The 19,672-nt window shown below is 44.9% G+C and overlaps 1 protein-coding gene across 1 annotated transcript in view; it reads left to right on the plus strand.

Annotated features, from left to right (window-relative positions):
• The window catches only part of LOC119652839, a 72,419-nt gene that overhangs the window by 34,701 nt on the left and 18,046 nt on the right, over window positions 1-19,672 (plus strand). The window contains exons 2-7 of the mRNA XM_038057175.1: window positions 4,837-5,084; window positions 16,314-17,424; window positions 17,480-17,608; window positions 17,666-17,771; window positions 17,867-18,461; window positions 18,526-18,736. Coding sequence (XP_037913103.1) covers window positions 4,837-5,084; window positions 16,314-17,424; window positions 17,480-17,608; window positions 17,666-17,771; window positions 17,867-18,461; window positions 18,526-18,736 — 2,400 coding nt within the window. The remainder of the gene's footprint in view (window positions 1-4,836; window positions 5,085-16,313; window positions 17,425-17,479; window positions 17,609-17,665; window positions 17,772-17,866; window positions 18,462-18,525; window positions 18,737-19,672) is intronic.

Genomic DNA, 19,672 nt, shown 5'->3' on the forward strand with positions numbered 1-19,672 from the left:
TACCTGTAGCTGACAATATTATGGGAACTACAACCACCCGCTCGACACGCCAAATTTCTTTGATTTCCCGAGCCAATGGCTCATGGTTCACCTTCTTCTCCAAGTATTTCCGTTCAATGTTGCTATTATGGGGGATAGCAACATCAATAATATACGTGGGGCGACCCGTCTTGTCAACTAACAGTACGTCAGGCTTGTTATGTGGAATATGGCGATCAGTTAGAACTTGCCGGTCCCAATACATGCTGTAAACAGAACTATCAAGTGCTGCTTGCGGCTCGTATCGGTAAACCGAACATGTTCCCTTGATCAGCCTATGCTTGTATGCAAGATTTTGATGGATAACCTTACATACAGCATTATGCCTGGTGATGTGCCATAACAGTACAACCATAAATGAGATAGTCCAACGTCTCTAACGCCGAACCACACATTCTACATTGGTCACTCTCCATCCGTTCTTTCATAATGAGCTTTTTATAAGCTCGGGTGGCGACCACGCCGTCCTGAATGGCACACATGAACCTCTCCGCCTCAGCAAAGAGCTCCCCAGCACATAGCCATCTGTTCGGCAAATGCAAATCGACAAATGGCTGCCAAAGATAATTCACGTGTTTACCGTGCATTGCCTTCGACTTCCATTCATCGATCCGTTCTTGGTCCGACTTCAACCCACTCAGAGGATAGAAAGATCGATCCTTCAAGTTAAGTGGAGTCAACCTACAGTCTGCCTTACAGACAGCCGCATGCAAGGGACCCGCCTGCTCTTTGCTCTAAAAAATTAGTGCGCAGCAAGTCGACTTGGCGATAATGTTGTGTCCTCACGTCAACCACGCCCCTACCTCCCATGTCACGAGGCAAGTTCATTCGCCCCCCCCCCCCTTTCCAGAGTTTAGATGATGCATTCGGAATTTAAACATAGTTGTCCGTATCCGCCGCTGGACGTTTTCCAAATCGGTCTTCGTCCACGACAATATTCCGAATGCATAAGCCAGTGAAGGGATAGCGAATACATTCAGCGTATTTATTTTATTCTTCCCCGAAAGGTGTGATTTCAGTACGAGCTTTACACGTCGCAGGAATTCGGACAGCAGATCATCCTTCAGATCACCAACTCCCCTCCGTTCAAGCGAGGACCTTACAACTATGATTGCCTCGGTGGCGTAAACCTCCACATCCTCCGGAAGTTTTGCAACGATCACTATGGCCAGATCATCTGCAAAACCGACCAGCGTGGTCTCCTCTACTGCGGGGAGCAAAAGCACCCCGTTATACATCACGTCCCAGAGCACAGGGCCCAACACCGAGCCTTGTGGTACCCCCACTGCTATGATGTATTCATTGGGCCCGTTGTCCGCCCCGTAGTCCCCCCCCAGAGAGCTCTGTCCGACAGGTAACTCTGGATTAGTTTAGCCAAGTAACCAGGTGCATTAATTCTGGCCAATGATTCCTTAATATGGTGGCGGAGTTGAATGCATTTTTTCATCCACCGTCACCACGGCACAACACTTGCCAGAAAGCATGGCCTCTCAAGCCAGATCCACCACTCTTCCCACCGCGCCAACAGTAGAGCGAGCTTTCCGGAATCCATATTGTTCATCCGCAAGACCATTCCCGTCTTCTACGATTGGGTGTGGTTTGGAAAGAGCGTGGTTACAATTTTTTGTATTAGCCGTGGACAGGTCACCTAAGGCGACCTTTGCCCCTGCAACTTCGCATCCACACTCAGTCGCCTAAAGCAATCTCTTTGGCTCCTACGAATGGCCTCTTTTATTCTGCCACGCAACGTCCTACAATCCCGTTCGAGCTCTTCGTGATCGAGTCTTCCCCTGGATCGCTGGAACTGCCTTCTTGCTCGATGGCATGCCGATTTCAGCTCTGCGATTTTGCTATTCCACCAATAGTTTGGCTGTTTGCTTGCAAACTCTCGCCTCCGGGGCATAGCAGCGTCGCATGCCTCGGTCACCCACCGCGTGATTCTCGATGCCATTTCGGTCGCCGTGCCATTCAGGTCGTCATGACCCACCAGAGCTTCAGAGAACGTATCTTGCTCAAACGCCCTCGTCGTCCAGCCCGGCATCCTTACTCTCTCCCTGCATTCAACCCGCCACCCACCAGCGACTTTAATAAAAATCGCCTGGTGATCGCTGTGGGTGTAATGCTCACTGACATGCCAGGTAGTTCCCCTTTCCAATCCTGTGCTCACGTACGCGGGGTCGACGATAGAGCCCAGGCTTCTCCCTTTGAACGTAAATGAGTTCCCAACATTAGTATGTACAACATCCAACTGGGCAAATGCCTCGAGTAGGATACGTTCTCTCTCGTTTGTCCTTCGGCTACCCCACTCATAGGCCCAAGAATTAAAGTCACCCGCTTATTTTCGGGGTATGACGCCTTGCGTCCAGCACCAAATTCTACAGCATATCCTCGTACTGGACGCTAGTAGGATCGTAACAGCTGTAGACATGAATCCCGCCTATCTTTGCTCTCACGAAACCAACTTCCAGACGTTGCATAACTTCCTGAACGGCCCGCCCGACGCACGCCCATATCACTGCTTTACCGATCTGGTCCCTGGTCCAGACACCATCACCGTAGTTGTGATAGGGTTCACAAATAATGGCAACGTCGGTTCCCTTCTCTCGGATGGTCTGTGCGAGGAGGTCTTGCGCCGCCTCGAAGTTGTTGAGATTGATTTGAATCAATCTCATTTGGGCCTTGCATTTAGCGTTCTCCTGAACACTGGACATCTGCTACTGCCAGTAATATGGCGGTTGTCGATGTGCTCCTTTCCTTCGCACAACATACAATTCGGGTCAGCTGTGCACTCCTTGGCGATATGTCCATCTCCTCCGTACTTTCGGCACCGCTTTGATCTATCGTGAGCGCATGCTGCGGCAATGTGCCCAAAGTCGAGGCACCTTAACCATCTTTTCATGTCCACTCGCTCTCTGAGTCGACAGTTGACCCAGTCTATCTTTACTCTGCTCGCCGCTAGTTATTTGGGCGCTGCCTCTGCTGCCAGGCTGATAACTGCAGTCTGCGTGCCCTTCTAAGCCTTTCGCATCGGTTTGACTGCCGATTTCTGCAGTCCCGGAAGCTCGAACAACTTTTCTAATGCTGCGCAGACATCCTGCTTCGTGGTGATCTCATTGATGTCCTTGCACTCCAGAGTTACCTCCTGCCGTTTGGCTCTTACTTCAGCCTGCTGGCCCAGGGATTTTTCCACCTGACCGAGGAATTTTTTTGCTGTTTTATCATTTGACTTCTTTACCTCCAGCATAAGGTCTCCCTTCTGCGACCGCCTAATTCGGTTGACCCGGTTTCCTAGATCCCTAAGCTCCGGTCCCGACTTCACTTGCTTAAGAATGGCGGCATAAGTCGCTTCCCCCTTTTTGGAAATGACGATCACTTCTGGCCGTATCCTCCTCCTTTCCTTCTTCTTCTTGAAAACAAGCTTGCTTGCAATGATTTTAGGGCTGCGGTTTCTAGCGTCCAACACCAAATTGTCTAACATCTCCTCATATTGTGCTAAGTTGCCCTAGGAGGAGCGTAGCAGCTTCCAATCATTGTAGCACCATGTACGAGTACTTGCTTATGACGCCAAGGCGAAACTAAATAATGACAAGTGCAAGTAGTTGTCACATTACATTTCAAATATGACCAATTTGAATTGATAGAATCCTTTAACCCTTTATGGGTAGCTTTCGTGGTTTCTACATTTTTACATTTTATCCTAGTTATTTTTGCCATATCTTTGTTGGTTGGATTTTAGATGAGTTTAAGATTGGCACAACTGCCGCTTGGAGATCATACTCTTATTATCATTCGTTGATGTTCTCTAATAAAGACGGCTTTCATTTTGTATGATTTATTAGAAATTCGCCTCAAAGAATGTTTAGATATAGAAGAATTCTGGAGTGAGATACTTTCAATCAACAAGGATTTCAAAGGATATAAAACTATTATTAAAAGCTATAATTCGTGGTTCGAACCGTGTAGGTACACACTTCACATTGTGCGTCTAAGTGAATAAAAGATTATCAAAAGTGCTAGGTGGAGGAAAATCCCCTAAGGCAGAATAAACATCTTTTCTATAGTTTCTCGTATACACATCGATTGATAAAATATTTCCCAAAGTGGTTTTCCACCTTCAATCAAGTGAATACCTTCTTTCCAATACACCAGATATGTCGGCACTGTATAGTGAGGCAGTAGCTTTTCATAAGCTCATGATAAAATCCGGAAAGTAATAAATTATAGATAGAATAAAACCATCCCATCTATCATTTATTTGGTTGGGTATCGTCTTGTCGTAGGCTATCGGAAAACAAGTCAATAAAGCAAAATGTGTACAACCTGTGAAGTGGAACTTTTTCGTCAAACGCATTAGATATAATTGATAGATGGGTGTATGTGTATGGGTACACTCCTTTGGATATCCTTGCACGTAGAGGACCATACATATTTCATGTGGAGCATAAGAAATCCTGTTCGCTGAACATGAACTGAATTAGAGGAGATAAAGAGGAGACAACACTGTAATCTTTTGATAGGATTTCGGTGTGAAATCCCAGTTTAAGAATTGCGGATTCTCTTGGAGCAGATAAAGATGAATATTAGTCGTTGCAATCGGATTTTGTACGGTTACGGGCTTAGACAGCAAAATGTTTTCTCATTATAAGGACTCCAGGTTTGATGACGGTCTGATGATGATCGGGGTCGGAGTTATTTCGATAAGGATTAAGAACTTTTCAGCTCCAATTTATAAGAAACTATGTATCTCATTTTCCAGCCCTTTAAGCAAGTATTAACATTTCCCTCCCCTCTTTCCAGATCACCATCCTATCAACTTGCCGAAAAGAAGAATTCTAAAGACACCATGAAAGACATAAAAGCAACAGGTGGTAATGAGACAGCAGGCAAAAAGGAGGCTCCACTGGCAGATCCTGAGCCAATTTCGGATATATCAACTGGTCAGAATACATCGCTAGCCACCAATTCTCCAACTAATGGCAATATACCTAGAGCAGCACTCACAAGGGCTCAACAGCAACAAAGTATTCAACAATCTAATTATAGTGGTAAGTAAATGAAAGGTACTACTTATTGTTGTCGTTGATTAGGTAGTTGACGTGATGATGCGATTACATGCTCGTAAGGATAACAAGTTTATTGGATGTGGAAGCGGTGGGAAGATGGGTTTTTTATTGGTAGATTACATAAAGTCAAGGGTTGTTTAAGAAGCACTTTAAGGAGAAGATAGCAAATATAGTGGGTGATTAATGGACATTGGAAGAATGCTGCAATAGTTAGAACGAAAGGAGCTTAAGCTTACGAAATAAACTCCCTTATTTTAGTTTATGCGATTGAGTATTACTTGTCTTTCTGCATTGTATCTCAAAATAAATAATACAGATAGTGTCCGCAGTCTCTAGTCCTAGTAAGATTAGATTTTTATCCACTAAAACCACCCCCGACTGCCACCTTCCCCTTGGAACCACCATAAGGCACGAAGCGGAGTTAGCTCACTTTAGCCATTTCCCAACTCTTCTATGCACGATTTTCGTAACCGCGCCTTCGTCACCACTTCTGCTTTTCTCATTGAACTGATCGAATCCCAATCCTCCGCGATGTTAACACTCTCCTCACCACATTCTCCGGTGTCAGTGCTTCACCTAACGTTTGCTCTAGGTTTCTCCTCTCGTCCCTGAGCCGCGAACAGTGGGAGAATATGTACTCTGAGTCCACGGGGACTCCCTCGCAGTTTGGACAATTGGGCGAATTGTCCAATTCGAACCTGTATCGCCAGTATATTGTCCATTCTCAGTCACAAACTGGGTTAGATTATAACTAATCTCCCCATATTCGCTCCCCGGCCATGGTAGGGATCAGCCTATGTGTCCACCGGCCCTTTTCTGAGTGGTCCCAGCGTTCCTGCCATCTACCTACGGATCTCTCCCCGTTCGGCGTTCTTCGTCTGCGACACGGTAGGGACTGACTTCAGATTGTACATACTCGTCATCCAATCTGCTGAGATGTTCATTGGCATCATTCCGGAGATGACGTATGCAACCTTATCGGAGACGGTTTTCATGGCAGAACACACCTATAGGGTTTTTTTGTTGAGGATGCTAGGAGTCTTGACTCCGTACCCACTTGATGACGGACCTTAGGGCTGTCGTTTTATATACCACACTCACTTATGAGTATTAGATGATGCGAAATTATCATCATCATCAACGGCGCAACAACCGACATCTGGTCTAGGCCTGCCTTAATAAGAACTCCAGATATCCCGGTTTTGTGCCGAGGTCCACCAATTCGATATCCCTAAAACCTCTCTGGCATTCTGACCTACGCCATCGCTCCATCTTAGGCAGGGTCTACCTCGTCTTCTTTTTCTACCATAGATATTGCCCTTATAGACTTTCGCGGTGGGATCATCCTGATCCATACAGATTAACTGACCCGCCCACCGTAACCTATTGAGCCGGATTTTATCCACAACCGGACGGTCATGATATCGCTCATAGATTTCGTCATTAAGTAGACTACGGAATTGTCCATCCTCATGTAGGGGGACAAAAATTCTCGGAGGATTCTTCTCTCGAACGCAGCTAAGAGTTCACAATTTTTCTTGCTAAAAACCCAAGTCTCCGAGGAATACATGAGGACTGGCAAGATCATTGTCTTGTACAGTAAGAGCTTTGACCCTATGGTGAGACGTTTCGAGCAGAACAGTTTTTGTAAACTGAAACCAGCTCTGTTGGCTTCCAACAACCGTACGCGGTCTCAAACTTGTAGTCTCCTATCTTTATTCTTCCTATTTGACCAGTGCGGTTTGATGTTGTTGGTTGGTTCGTCTTCGGTGCTGACGTTGCCACCATATATTTTGTCTTGCCTTCATTGATGTGCAGCCCAAGATCTCGCGCCAATTACCGCCTGCTCGATCTGGATGAAGGCAGTTTGTACGTCTCGGGTGGCTCTTCCCATGATGTCGATATCGTAAGCATAGGGCAGTAGTTGGGTGGACTTAAAGAGGATCGTACCTCTTGCATTTACATCAGCATCACGGATCACTTTCTCGAGGGCCAGGTCAAAGAGGACGCATGATAGCGCATCCCCTTGTAGTAGACCGTTGTTTATGTCGAATGGTCTTGAGAGTGATCCTGCTGCTTTTATCTGGGCTCGCACATTGGTCAGAGTCAGCCTAGTCAGTCTTATTAGTTTCGTCGGGATACCGAATTCTCTCATGGCCGTGTACAGTTTTACCCTGGCCATGCTATCATAGACGGCTTTAAAGTCGATGAAGAGATGGTGCAACTGTTGTTCATATTCCAACAGTTTTCCCATCGCTTGCCGGAGAGAGAAAATCTGATCAGTTGCTGATTTGCCTGGAGTGAAGCGTCTTTGGTATGGGCCAATGATATTCTGGGCGTATGGGGTTATCCCCCTTAGCAAGATTGAGGAGAATATCTTATGGATGGTACTCAGGAACGTGATACTTCCATAATTGCTGCACTGTGTGATATCTACCTTTTTATGTATGAGACTGATAATGCCTCGTTCCCAATCGTCAGGCATTGATTCGCTGTCCCATACCTTGAGCACAAGTTGGTGAACCACTTGGTGTAACTGGTCGCTTCCATATTTAACCAATTCCGTTGTAATTCCATCGGCTCCTTGCGACTTATGATTTTTTAGCCGATGAATTGCACGGACTATTTCTCCTAAACTTGGTGGTGGCAGTATTTGTCCGTCGTCTTCAGTTGGCGGGACCTCCAAATCGCCGATGCTCTAGCTCATCAAAGTACTCAACCCATCGCTCCAATATGCTCATTCTGTCCGAAATCAGATTTTTCTCTTGGTCTCGGCAGGATGAGCATCGAGGTGTATAAGGCTTCATCCTGCTGACTTGTTGGTAAAACTTGCGCGCCTGGTGCGGTTGCTCCCTGTACTTTTCTAGTTCACAGACTTATTGGTTCTCCCAGTCTTCCTTTTTCCGTCTGTGAAGTCGCTTCACCGCTCGACGGAGTTCGTGATAAGTCTTCGCGCGTGCCCGCGTTCTTTGAGAATGCAACATTACTCGATATGCAGCATTCTTCCGTTCCGTTGCTAGCTTACATTCATCGTCAAACCAGCCGTCGCGACTCCTTTTGCGGCTGGGGCCAAGTATGTTTGTGGCCGTATCCATGATAACGTTCTTCAGGTGGTTGTGAAGATCATTTGTTGATGCTTCATCTCCTGGTCCTCTATTGACTGCGGTTATTGCGGCATCCATTTCCCTCTTATAGGTATCGCGGAGGGTTGTGTTGTGGATGGCTTCAGTGTTCACTCTCACCTGATTGTCAGACGGGATTGTTGGTGGTATTGTTATTCGAGCTCGGAGCACCATGTCAACGAGATAGTGATCCGAGTCCATGTTGGGCTGAGAGGTGGCGGCGTTCGATCAACACGTGGTCAATTTGGTTGAAAGTGGTCCCGTCTGGAGAGGCCCACGTATGTTTGTGGACCGCTTTCCGCGCAAACCAGGTACTTCCAATTACCATTTCGTGTGACCCCGCTAATTGAATAATCCGCAGTCCGTTATCATTTGTATTTTGGTGTAAGCTATGGGAGCCAACGTATTGCCTGAATACGGACTCCTTCCCTACTTGACTGTTAAAATCCCCAAGTATGATTTTAATATCATATCTGGGACAGGCTTGGAGGGTTCGTTCTACTGCCTCGTAGAAGGTATCCTTCTCCGACTCTGCAGTCTCCTCTGTAGGGCGTGGACGTTAATGAGGCTTATATTTATAAACTTGCCTCGCAAGCGCAGAGTGCATAGTCGTTCGCTTATGTTTTCAAAGCCGATAACAGCAGGTTTCATTTTTTGGCTGACTAAGAATCCTACTCCGAGCACATGGTTTACTGGATGGCTACTATAATATTTGGTGTAGTGGCTCTTCTCCAGGAAACCGGTCCCTGTCCAACGCTTCTCCTATAACGCTGTTACATCAAAAAATAGTTATCGTTCCGATGCTTGTAGTTCTTCTAAATAAAAATAAAACTAGGTAGCTTGCTCCTACTACAATATCGAAATACGTATTTACTAACTATTAAAATATATTGTATTAGGAGCAAGCTACCTAGTTTTATTTTTTTAGCTGTTACATCAGCCCTATATTGGGACAGGGTATCGGCTAGCTGCTTATCAGCTTCATCTCTATACAGGGAGCGCACGTTCCATGAGAAAATGCGCAAATAATTATTCCGTTATCGTTGCCGGGTTCGTCGTTGTATAATCCGTCCAGTCCGAGGTTCCTGTTGTGGCTTCGTAACAAGTTGTTTTCCATGTAGGGTTGTTAGCCATACCCAACCCCCAACCTGGAGGACCAGTTGGTACAGTTTGTTCAGTTTTTAGGCGCGGGAGACTCGTCTTCATCCTGTTCCGTCTGCAGCTTTTCGTTAAGAAAGAGCTCCCAGTGGTCACCACGTGGAGGTGGAGATAGGGTTTGGCAGTAGAGCTATTGGTGTTGGTTCAGCAGGCATTCCAAGGTTTTATACTCCATCGTGAGTACCAATCCACGTTTCGCCCTGGGACCTATACTACCCTTTGACCACTAGCTCGGCATCGACAAAATCTTTCCATTGGGATGTCTCCACCCAGTTCCGCCGCTTGTTTTCAGCTCCTTTTTAGGGTTCTTCTCAATGTAGTACCTAGGCTGTTGCAGTTTTGCATTTCGTTTACCAGTTGAGGGCCTCCCTTGATAGTTATGCCTTTGGTTGCAAGCTTATTTTGGTAGCTCCGTTGGGTCTTTGAAAATCCTCTTGTCTGGGACTATTCTGTTAACTGGTACTAGCATGAGTTTTACATTTCCAGCCAGAAGCGTGTGATTGTTAGATATTTGAAAAAGCAGAAATAGCAATTCCATTTCACTTGCCTAACCAACACAATTGTGAAATTTATTTTTTTTTTTGTTACGGGTTACACTAGCATGCACTTCTCGTATTTTATCACGGTGTTACAGCTCTAACTCCCCACGCTCCCTTCCATTTCCAATGATAAACTGAGCTCCAGCCCCGCGAGGCAAGCACTTAGACACTACTTCGCGAAAAAAACAGTAAGCCAGTTCTACTTCACCCTCAGTGTCTCTGCAACTATATTCTTCGGGCTCAGGCTCCTTCACAGCACTTGGCGGGACAGTGAGACATCACATGCCATGTCACTACATCCATGAAAATTCGGGAAATCATCCAACTCAAAGCGATCCAGATACCGCCTGTAGAAATCCTCGTGTCCCGTGAGCAAACCTTCGAAGACCTTTCTCATCTGCGTTGCCAGAGATTACACGATTTCTGCTTTTTTATGCCTTTGCCTACCTATTGCATAGTAGGGCACACGGCACACTCGTTTCTTTTGCCAGAATGACGACTGAGATCATGTACGCCACTACTAACACTGCCTCATCTGACGTGGTTCTAAAAGGACTGGAAACCCTCAAAGCAATCATGAATTCACCGACTTTCATCTCTGAGAGTTTGCAAACGTCTCTGCCCACACGTAAGGTGTAAAGTTAGCTAGCTAGCTAGAACAACCTCCGACAGTGTTTTGGCCCGGCGAAATTCAACAAAATTTTTGGAACTGCTGCGGTGGGTGCATCGTTTTAATAACTAGACCCAGGTAATCTGGGGTGGCAAGAGCAAATACCCCATTGTAAATAACATTTAACAGCAGCGGACTCAAAACCAGCCCTGTGGTAGCCCTGCTATGATATCGTACACTTTTGGACCCTCATCCGTCCCATATCAGACTCGGCCCCAGTTGACGAATTTAAATGTATTTTTGATATCCAACGCCAAGACAACAAAGTAGCTGCCAGAAACCAGCTCGCCTTTTGCCAGATTTTACTTTTACCACCGACCAGGGAATATTTCTAAATTTAGGCACGCCACAAATGTGTTAGCAAAAAGATTGGCTCTTGTCTTCACTGACAGCTTGAAGGGATGCCAACCAAACCTGGGGTATTGTTATGGTTGATCCTACCACATATTTCTCGTAACTCCTGATCAGTTACTGAGGATATCACGAACTTGTTGAGGAGAATTACTGTTTGCCTTCCACTGTTCTGGTAGTGGAGAAACAAAATGGCAACAATCATTTTCAGAAGACGCCTGCAGGTCACCTGAGGTGGTCTTCGCAATCTTTTCATTATCATCCTGTAGGCTCCACCCCAAAGGTTGTCGAAATAATCGAACAACTATTTCAATCTGTTCTTTTTGCTCCTCAGAATGGCCTTGCAGTCGTTTGTGTGACCCTTCTCGATCGTCGCTAACTCAATTACCCCTAATCTCCTGGTAACAGTAGCCTGAAAATATGCGATTCCCAAATTGACGCTTTCGTTGTTCTACCACCGATTTGTTTTGAGGACTCTTCTATATTTCGATGTTTCATGCTCTCTTTCCCTATGCATAGTAAGCAATTTGGGTCAGCTACACAGTTCTTGCTGATATGGCCTTCCGCTTCGGATCTCTTAAATTTCTTCGATCTATCATTTGAACTAGTGCATGCTATCGTGCTATCGACCAAAGCGTTCTTATTCTCCAGGCTGCCAACAGTTTGAGTGCTGCTTCCACTGGTAAACTGATAATGACAGTTTGTGTTCTAAGCTTTCCTAAGCGTGTTTAATCTCCCCTGTATCCTTACAGACTATAATGATCTGCGACCCCCTATCCTAAGAACTTTCCAATTTGGATTGAAAATTTGTCCGTGGTTACATTCGTAGATTTCTTAAGCTTCAACATAAAATCTCCTTTTTGGGACCCCAAATCTTATAAATTTTTTAAATCTGGGTCTGCCTCTCTGAGAATATCAGCGTATGATCATTTACCATGTTTGGAGATATCATTACCTCCGGTCTTGTCTTCTACCATTATCTTCTTTTCCGAGATGTCACCACTCCCTTTTCTCGCAATCGCGGCTATGTGAGTTTCGCCCGTTGCTGCCTCTAGCCGTCCTCTCCATCTGTACTACTTTTTTGGGAGTCGACCTCTTTTTTCTTTTCGGGATTTGTTTAATCGTTCGCGCAGCCTCTTCTCCGGTTTCTCCCTTTGTGTTTTGGAAAGACGTCACCTGGCTCATTTTTCACCCTACTACGCCTTCACTCCTCTTTCATCCTGGTCTTTGCGATACGCCAATCTGATCCCTCTTATCATGACTCTTATATTATAATGAATATTCCGGCCTTCCATAATGAATTAGCAAAGCTCGTTGATGTTATTACCCAGATTGCGCCAGATTGGTCGCTGCATCTTACATGGCTCGAATCTTCTTCTGAACCGATAGAACCAGTTCTACGCCCTTCTATATACTTGTGACATTGTGACTGAAGCACTGCGGTTGTTGGATATCGACGTTCGGTAGGCCGCTTGCCAGCTCCCTTAAGCTTCCGGTACTGTGTTTCCAAAACCCTGTTCCGTAAGTCTATTTCCGCCCTGTTCACCAGCTCTCCTAGATGAAAGTTTAACTTTCAATGGCCTGTGAGTATACTCCTTGGTTAAGTTTAAATAATCCCCCAAACACTCTGAACTATTCCACTTTTGATAAGCTCTCTCAACTGCTCTTCCTCCTTTTTCAAGTAAATACCACGAACCCCTTACCAATTCTACCTACCTAAATCAAGATTTTTCAGCTTTTCCTCTTCAATAAGCAGCAGGTCAAGCTTCTTACTCCTTTCTGTCCTTTAACCAGCGATCGTCAGAGAAGAGCAAAAGGGAGTCTTCCACAGACATCTTTCAAGATGTCCGGCATGCGATGCTATTATATCCAGAAGACGACTATTCCCCAGTAGGTAACTTAACTACTGGTGGAACAACGAAATAGCAACTTGAAAAGCCGCATGTTTCGATACAAGGAGACTTTATAGGTAAAAGATTTAGGGGAAAGCCCAGAAGCGACAACCGAGAGAAGACACACAGACAACTGCGGGGCTGGTGCGAAGAGGGTCTACTTCAAACAGTTTACGACCATAATTGTTGCCACCCTCTTCCCTCACCACCAAAACAGTAAAAGCCAATCGTGGTCCAGCTTAACAAATGGGTAATACCTCCATTAACCAAGGAGAAGCTGCTGGAAATATGTGGTAGGGTCGGTACCTCTAACAGAACTTTGAAGCTGGCAGTGGAGACTGGGCCCGAAATTTTCGCTTACTCTTTTAAGACGTGCCTACAATAAGGGATATTCCCAGCTGAAAGTAAATAGCGAGCAGCAGGTAGGAAACACCAAGAATAAGTGTTGCTACCCAAACCCAATAGGACACCCGGAGATCCACCATCATATCGCCCTATCTGCCTTAGAATATAATAGGGACGATGAAAGGAAGAGTCATCTACAACAGACTACCCGTCGTCCAAAGCAGCAATGGCTTACTGGAGCGCCAATAAAGGTGGATCTAATAAGCATGGTGGTGAATCTGGCAAGAGATTCGCTGGGTTTTGGCAGCTGCTCTGCAGTAAGTCTGAAAGTTACCTCGAAGAGAAAACTCTCCGGTACGGGACGGATGAGGGCCTCAAAGAGTACGTCACAGTAGGGTACCACAGGGCTCAGTACTGGGTTCCTTGCTGTCATCTACGATAGGGTGCTTGCACTTTCTCCAGACGAGACTACGATTATTGGCTTAGCGGATGACTTGGCTTTGATTTTTATTACAAAGCACCCACATGGTGGGGAAATCTACGCAGCGAAAATATTAAGAACGATAAAGTCTTGGTTAGAAAATCCGAGTTAACCTTGGCTGATGAGAAAACACTGAAATTGGATTTCAATGGATATGCGGTCGTCTCAAAGGTGGCTATCAAATACCTGCAGGTGATGATTGATGCCAAACTGAGCCTTAGATAAGACCTAGAGAATGCATTTTCAAAGACAGCTAATGCCATCGCGGCACTCACAAAAATGTTCCCGAATTTCTCCTTTTTTTTAGCAAGAGTGGTGCGACCAATTTTGCTTAATGCGTCATCTATATGAGGAAAGCGCTTGCAAGGAAGAAAGAAAGCCGCTTGCAAGGAAGAAGAATCAAATCAGATGAGGCAGTACTAGTAGGGGCGGGCATGATCCCAGTCGAAAGTGCTGCAACATGCAGGACGTGTGGAGGAGCACACAGAACGTAGGATTGCGGCAAAGTCAGAGTCGTATGATCTCTGGCAACATGAATGGGACGAGCAAACTAAGGGTCGCTAAACACGAGGCTCACTCACTCACTCACAATATTACCAGAGGATGCATAGCATGTGTGATGATACTTTACTGCCCAAGGATAGTAATGGAGGGGATAAACCTTAACAAAGCGTTCTGAAGGAGCGTGATGCGGATGTGCCAAGGTAAAGGAGACCCTAGGTTACGATTTCCTCCGCAATTACAGACAGTTCGTTCTGAGGCAAGCACGAATGAGGAAAGAGAGACTGACGAGTGGAGAACAAGAATAATGAGCACCAAGAGCCGAATCCTACTTGAAACCTTTGCCGACGTTACATGTGTGCCTATCTACCGAGGTAGAGGGACAGTCTCGATTGCAAACAGGATATATCTCAGTACCTCCTGGTGAGCGAGATGGTCTAGCGGGGTGTAAACACTGTACACACAGTGACCAACAGGCCTTCTTCCCAACGCTGGAAATGGTGGAAACGCCGATCGATAGTGTACTGAAAGTAAAAAAAACTACGATAGTTGGCTGGTCTACCATTACTTTTGAGAGAACGACATTGGTGACGATTCTAGAAGGAGCTTACCACCCGAAACTTATGACAATGAAGAAGCTGAATCATCTGCAGATCCGCAACAGAAAAAAGGGTGGACGTCAGCTAGCGGCTCATTCATCAGGGAATGTCCTACATTACAGACGTTACCAAGGTTGATCTACAGGAGATCTGCGGATGTATTAGGGGTAAAAGGGCATTAAGGATCAGCCCGGATTGTAAACAAACTTGTTAAGTTTACCACTCAGACCAGACCCGAATGAATTATAAGCGCATTTAAATTACGAATGGTGGAAGCAATGTTTTTCGGCTAAAGAGAAAGGCGAAAATTACTTCTGCCCTCTTTAAGCCGCATTTTAAACATCATGGGAAAGACGCTGAAGAGGATGACATAGAGAAGCTTGCTCCCGTTCATCGCGGTAGCGGGTGGTCTGGTGAGACCACGAAGATGAGAGCAATGATGGATCGGCATCGGGAGGGATTGACCCTTGGTAAGGGCCAGGAATGGCTTTCATTTGGCGACTGCAATTGGACTCACTTACAGGCTTGTCTTGTAAAAGGCGAAGGACGTGCAAAAAGGTTCTTAAGGTTACCCATCGAGGCTCTTGTTGTATAATATCATATCCGATGGAGTTCTTTGTCCTACGTGTTACATAGGAAAGAACGAGGGTTCTTCAAGGACGCATAGGTTTTAGTAGGTATTTGAACTGTACGAGTTCCTCGACCGCCCCAAATGGTCCAGTACACGCAAGGACGTTATATTCCATTGCTCGAGATTCATGGACACAACAAGGCGGTTAAGCGACATATTTAACGTAATTGTCAAACCTCATAATCTTGTGGAGGAGACACCGGGGCCAGAAGCAAATCATAGTACAGCAAACACAATGACATCCACAGTAAAGCAAAGGCTTCAGGACCTGAATGGAGCCCGGAACGCCGGATGTACATGTAACTTGAAGGTGATAGTGGATACCACAGCCCTTCTTGCGAAGTGATACTTTATAGTGGTTCCTCGCGTATAAGGGCTAGAGAGTCGAAATAGCTTACTAAACGTGAATTCCGGACCTTACCGCAATCTTCTGAGATTTCCACTTTTATTCTTGGAAAAAAGGGAAGCGCCCATTACAGGTGTCTTGTGTTTCTGATCTGGTCATCTTGAGCTTGGACTGGCGTTCCTTGGGGGCATACCCTTCTGCGAGCCGATCTTTTTCTGATCTCTTTGTTAGTTCTGCTGGCGAAGGTTATGGCTGGTCTTCACAACAGATTAATTTCATGCTTGACTTCGTCCTTATTTTTGTAGCATTTCCTCTCTTTAGTGTTGCTTGCCGATTATCATTATTACGAAGATGTCGCTCCGTATGATGCACTAATCTGTATGCTTTATTGGGTCCTGCTTTAACTATGCAAATGGATGTACTTATTTGACTCCCATTGGGGAGGACCGTCGTGGGTTAGTTCCCAGTAATACAGTAAAGTCAAATCCAGAACTGATGAAGGATATAAATCGGTCATGAAATATTTAAAAACTTAAATCTATCCACTATGCTAATGAATACCGTCCTTCCTTTCAGATTCTGTATCGAGTACACCACAAACAGTAAACGCACCATGCGAGATACCAGTTGTGGCTACACTGCCTTCCAATCTTCTATCACTCCAAGGAAAACCTCTAACTCATCGGCGGACTGAGAAAGATCGAAAAATTGTAGTCTACATTCTAGCTGCCGATAATGAACATAATTTAGAAAAATCTGTATTACATAGTATCTATAAGAGCTTAAAAGATCGTTGTGCATATCGCGGGTTCGAACTTATAATCTCAGACTGCCATAGTAGCACGGATGCCGAAAAGAGCGAAACAAAAGTCTTGGACGTACGAAAATGGGTGCAGAGTCCGTTGGAAGCTCAAGGCGGTCACGAGGAAGCGGCCAATTGTTTAGCTGAGATATCAAGACACTCTAACTCATCATATATAATTCCGGTTCTGTTTCTGGGAACATCACTAGGAACACCATTGCTTCCATTGACAATAGAGAGCCAGGACTTCACCACCGCCCTCACTTTGACTGACGCTTCGAAAAAGAGCCTTCTGGAGAAATGGTATCGAATTGATAATTCAGCACAGCCACCTTGCTATCGCCTGAATACCAAAGAGGTCCAAGAGAATCCTGAAGCGAACAACAATGAGTTGAATAGCCTGTTGGACATTATTGTCGATATCTTCTCAAAAGAACTTCGCGACTCGTATCTTACAACCGTTGTCGAACAGGAGATCAACAACACCGTCCTCATTAGCCAGGAATTGGCAAAGCGATGTATCTGGATTCAGACAGGAAGCATTCCCCCAAAACTCTCAGAGAATCCTTCGTCCCTGGAGACTGAAATGGCTCGACGCTTGAACAGTATACATGCCGATTTGAAGACGCAGTTATCAGAAAAGAATCTCATTCGAATCCCGCCAACCATTCAGGTCCAAGAGGATCAACTCGCAGCAATTATGGAAAGCCTGATTTCAACCGTGATCGACAGTATAGCTGAGGAACATCTGAATAAGTTCGCAATTCCAAGTTGTACATTTGGCGTAGATAAAAGATTGTTGGGCGAAATGGAAGCCGTTAGTCAGTACTCCAAAATTCTAGGTCAGAATTGTGCCAATTTTGTGATAATGGATAAATTAAGGAAGTAAGTAAAGATAGGTAGGTTTGGAGGAGTAGTGAGTGATTGATTTTGTTTTCAGTTACTTATCGGGGATATCATCGGCCCCGCTTGTGATCTATGGACCCCCAGGAAGTGGGAAAAGTGTTCTGGCTGCAAAAATAATGCACAACGTTCATGTTTGGATTCCGGAGTGTAGTTTAATTCTGAGGTAAGTAAACTTGTTGCCGCCATAGATATAGTGATTCTAATGACGTGCTCCACATAGGTATGGAAATCTCACGGAGCTATCATCAGATTTAGTATCTTTATTGGGATCTATAGCGGAACAAATTTCTGTCTTAACATTAGAGCAACCGTGTAGGATTAACCATGTAAGTTGGGGTGTCTGTACTACATTTGAAAGTGATAGGAGTAGGCTCTTGTGGAAAGGGTCATATTTAATCCACTGGAAAATATCTCATTGCAGACTCTAGAAGCGTACTCGAATTTTATCAAAACTAGACTAGAAACTACGAAAATTCAACTGGTGATAGCTATCGATTCCTTAGACGACATCGATTGCCTCGAGTCATTGGATTGGCTTCCACTTCAACTACCACAAAATATAAAAATTGTAATCACAGTCACTGCTCCCGAAACGGAATCAAACAAAGATTCCAAAGGACCTTGGGTCATCAATGAATTGAAATCGCGGAAGCTTGCCGACGATTGCTTCCTTGAGTTGACCAAGTTCTCAAACGAGCAGTGGCGTGATGTATTGAATTTCGGAGGAGGGGATTTCTACGCGGCCAACGGTGCACTCCAACTACCCGAAGCTTGGAAAGGTGCTACTGAGAAAGTTCCACTTCAAGCTAAGATACTGTGGTGGCTAGCGTGGTTGGGCAATTGTGAGATTGGAGATACAAAGCTAGAGTTATGTGTTCAACGAGTTTTCGATACAATCGAGGCCAAATTCACACCAGAAGTAGCTGGAGTTATTTTGTCAATATTAATAGCATCTAGGAATGGAATACGTGAAGTAGATTTAATAACGATAATTGGTGATTTACAAATAGCTAAAGGTAATGTTACATTGGACCCTTCAAGGGAAATATTCAAAGGACTAAATATACATTATCGTTTCAGGCTGTTCGCCATCGCGACTGTGGTTTAAATTCTGTTGGCTATTGGGACCAATGCTGCTGCATATGAATCAAATAATTATTATGGATAAACTGTTGCGAATAGCTGCATCCCAACGATATTCCACCAAAGTTTGTGAAGCACATCGGATACTTTGTGACTACTTTAAAAAGCAAAACCTCGTGTTTACTGACATTAAAGGGAAATATAAGTGGTAAGTATTAGCAATTTGGTATTCTAGATCCATATTAGGGCCTTTCTCCCTAAACTTCAAAGTGTGGCTATTATGTATTGCAGAGTAAGAAAGCAAATTAACAGCGCTAAAAAAGTTGAATCTAAGTTCATGTGCCGAATTTTGCACAAAATGCTCCAACAAAAGCAATTTGCCAAACCAATCCTCGTACGACATCTCAAGCATTTCAGCCCAAGCCGTGCCTCGTCACAGTTTCGGGTCAACTTTTGTAAAAATGGTATAAGAAGCACTATCTGCCTGCGGCAAACGATAGCATGAAGTAGAGTGTATACAATCAACTGTCGTGGATTAGCAGCTTCCCCCATGTCGCTTCAGTTGGAATTAAGGCATACACTAATATCCCCTATTTGTCATAACAGGCGACTAAAAAGGATAGAGATTTGTGGATTAGAAACCTGCGTATTTTGAGAATCTGTCGCTACCCAAAACGTCAAAAACACCTCTCTTAAGGATTGCTCTATATCAAAAACATTTTTTTATTGGTTTCTGGAATGTAGGTAGCGTCCTAGACAACAATATCGTTTATTTCAACTTCAGTGAAAATCCCGCCTACATAAGCCAGGTAGTTTGGCCCTAAATTAAATGGGATGGTTTCACCCTATAGAGTACTCCTTTCCTTTTTACGGCACTGTGATTTTGTACTCTGGAAAGCTTAGCGGTGGTAGACGCGCATCTAGTGTTGGATTGTTACTGATGACTATCATAAAGCAGGCTCCCGTGACATGGGGACGAGTTTCTGACAGAAACTTGACTGCAAATATCTCGTCAAGGATAAGGAGCATCACAGCTTTGCAGTGTCACCCATAGACGAAGGTTTCCGACATAGTGGAGAGGGATGCTTTCTACAAGCAATTACACGCAGTTCAGGAAAGGCTTCCTAAAGGTGATATTGTGATC

Source organism: Hermetia illucens, chromosome 3, assembly GCF_905115235.1.
Source record: "Hermetia illucens chromosome 3, iHerIll2.2.curated.20191125, whole genome shotgun sequence".
Classification (NCBI taxonomy): domain Eukaryota; kingdom Metazoa; phylum Arthropoda; class Insecta; order Diptera; family Stratiomyidae; genus Hermetia; species Hermetia illucens.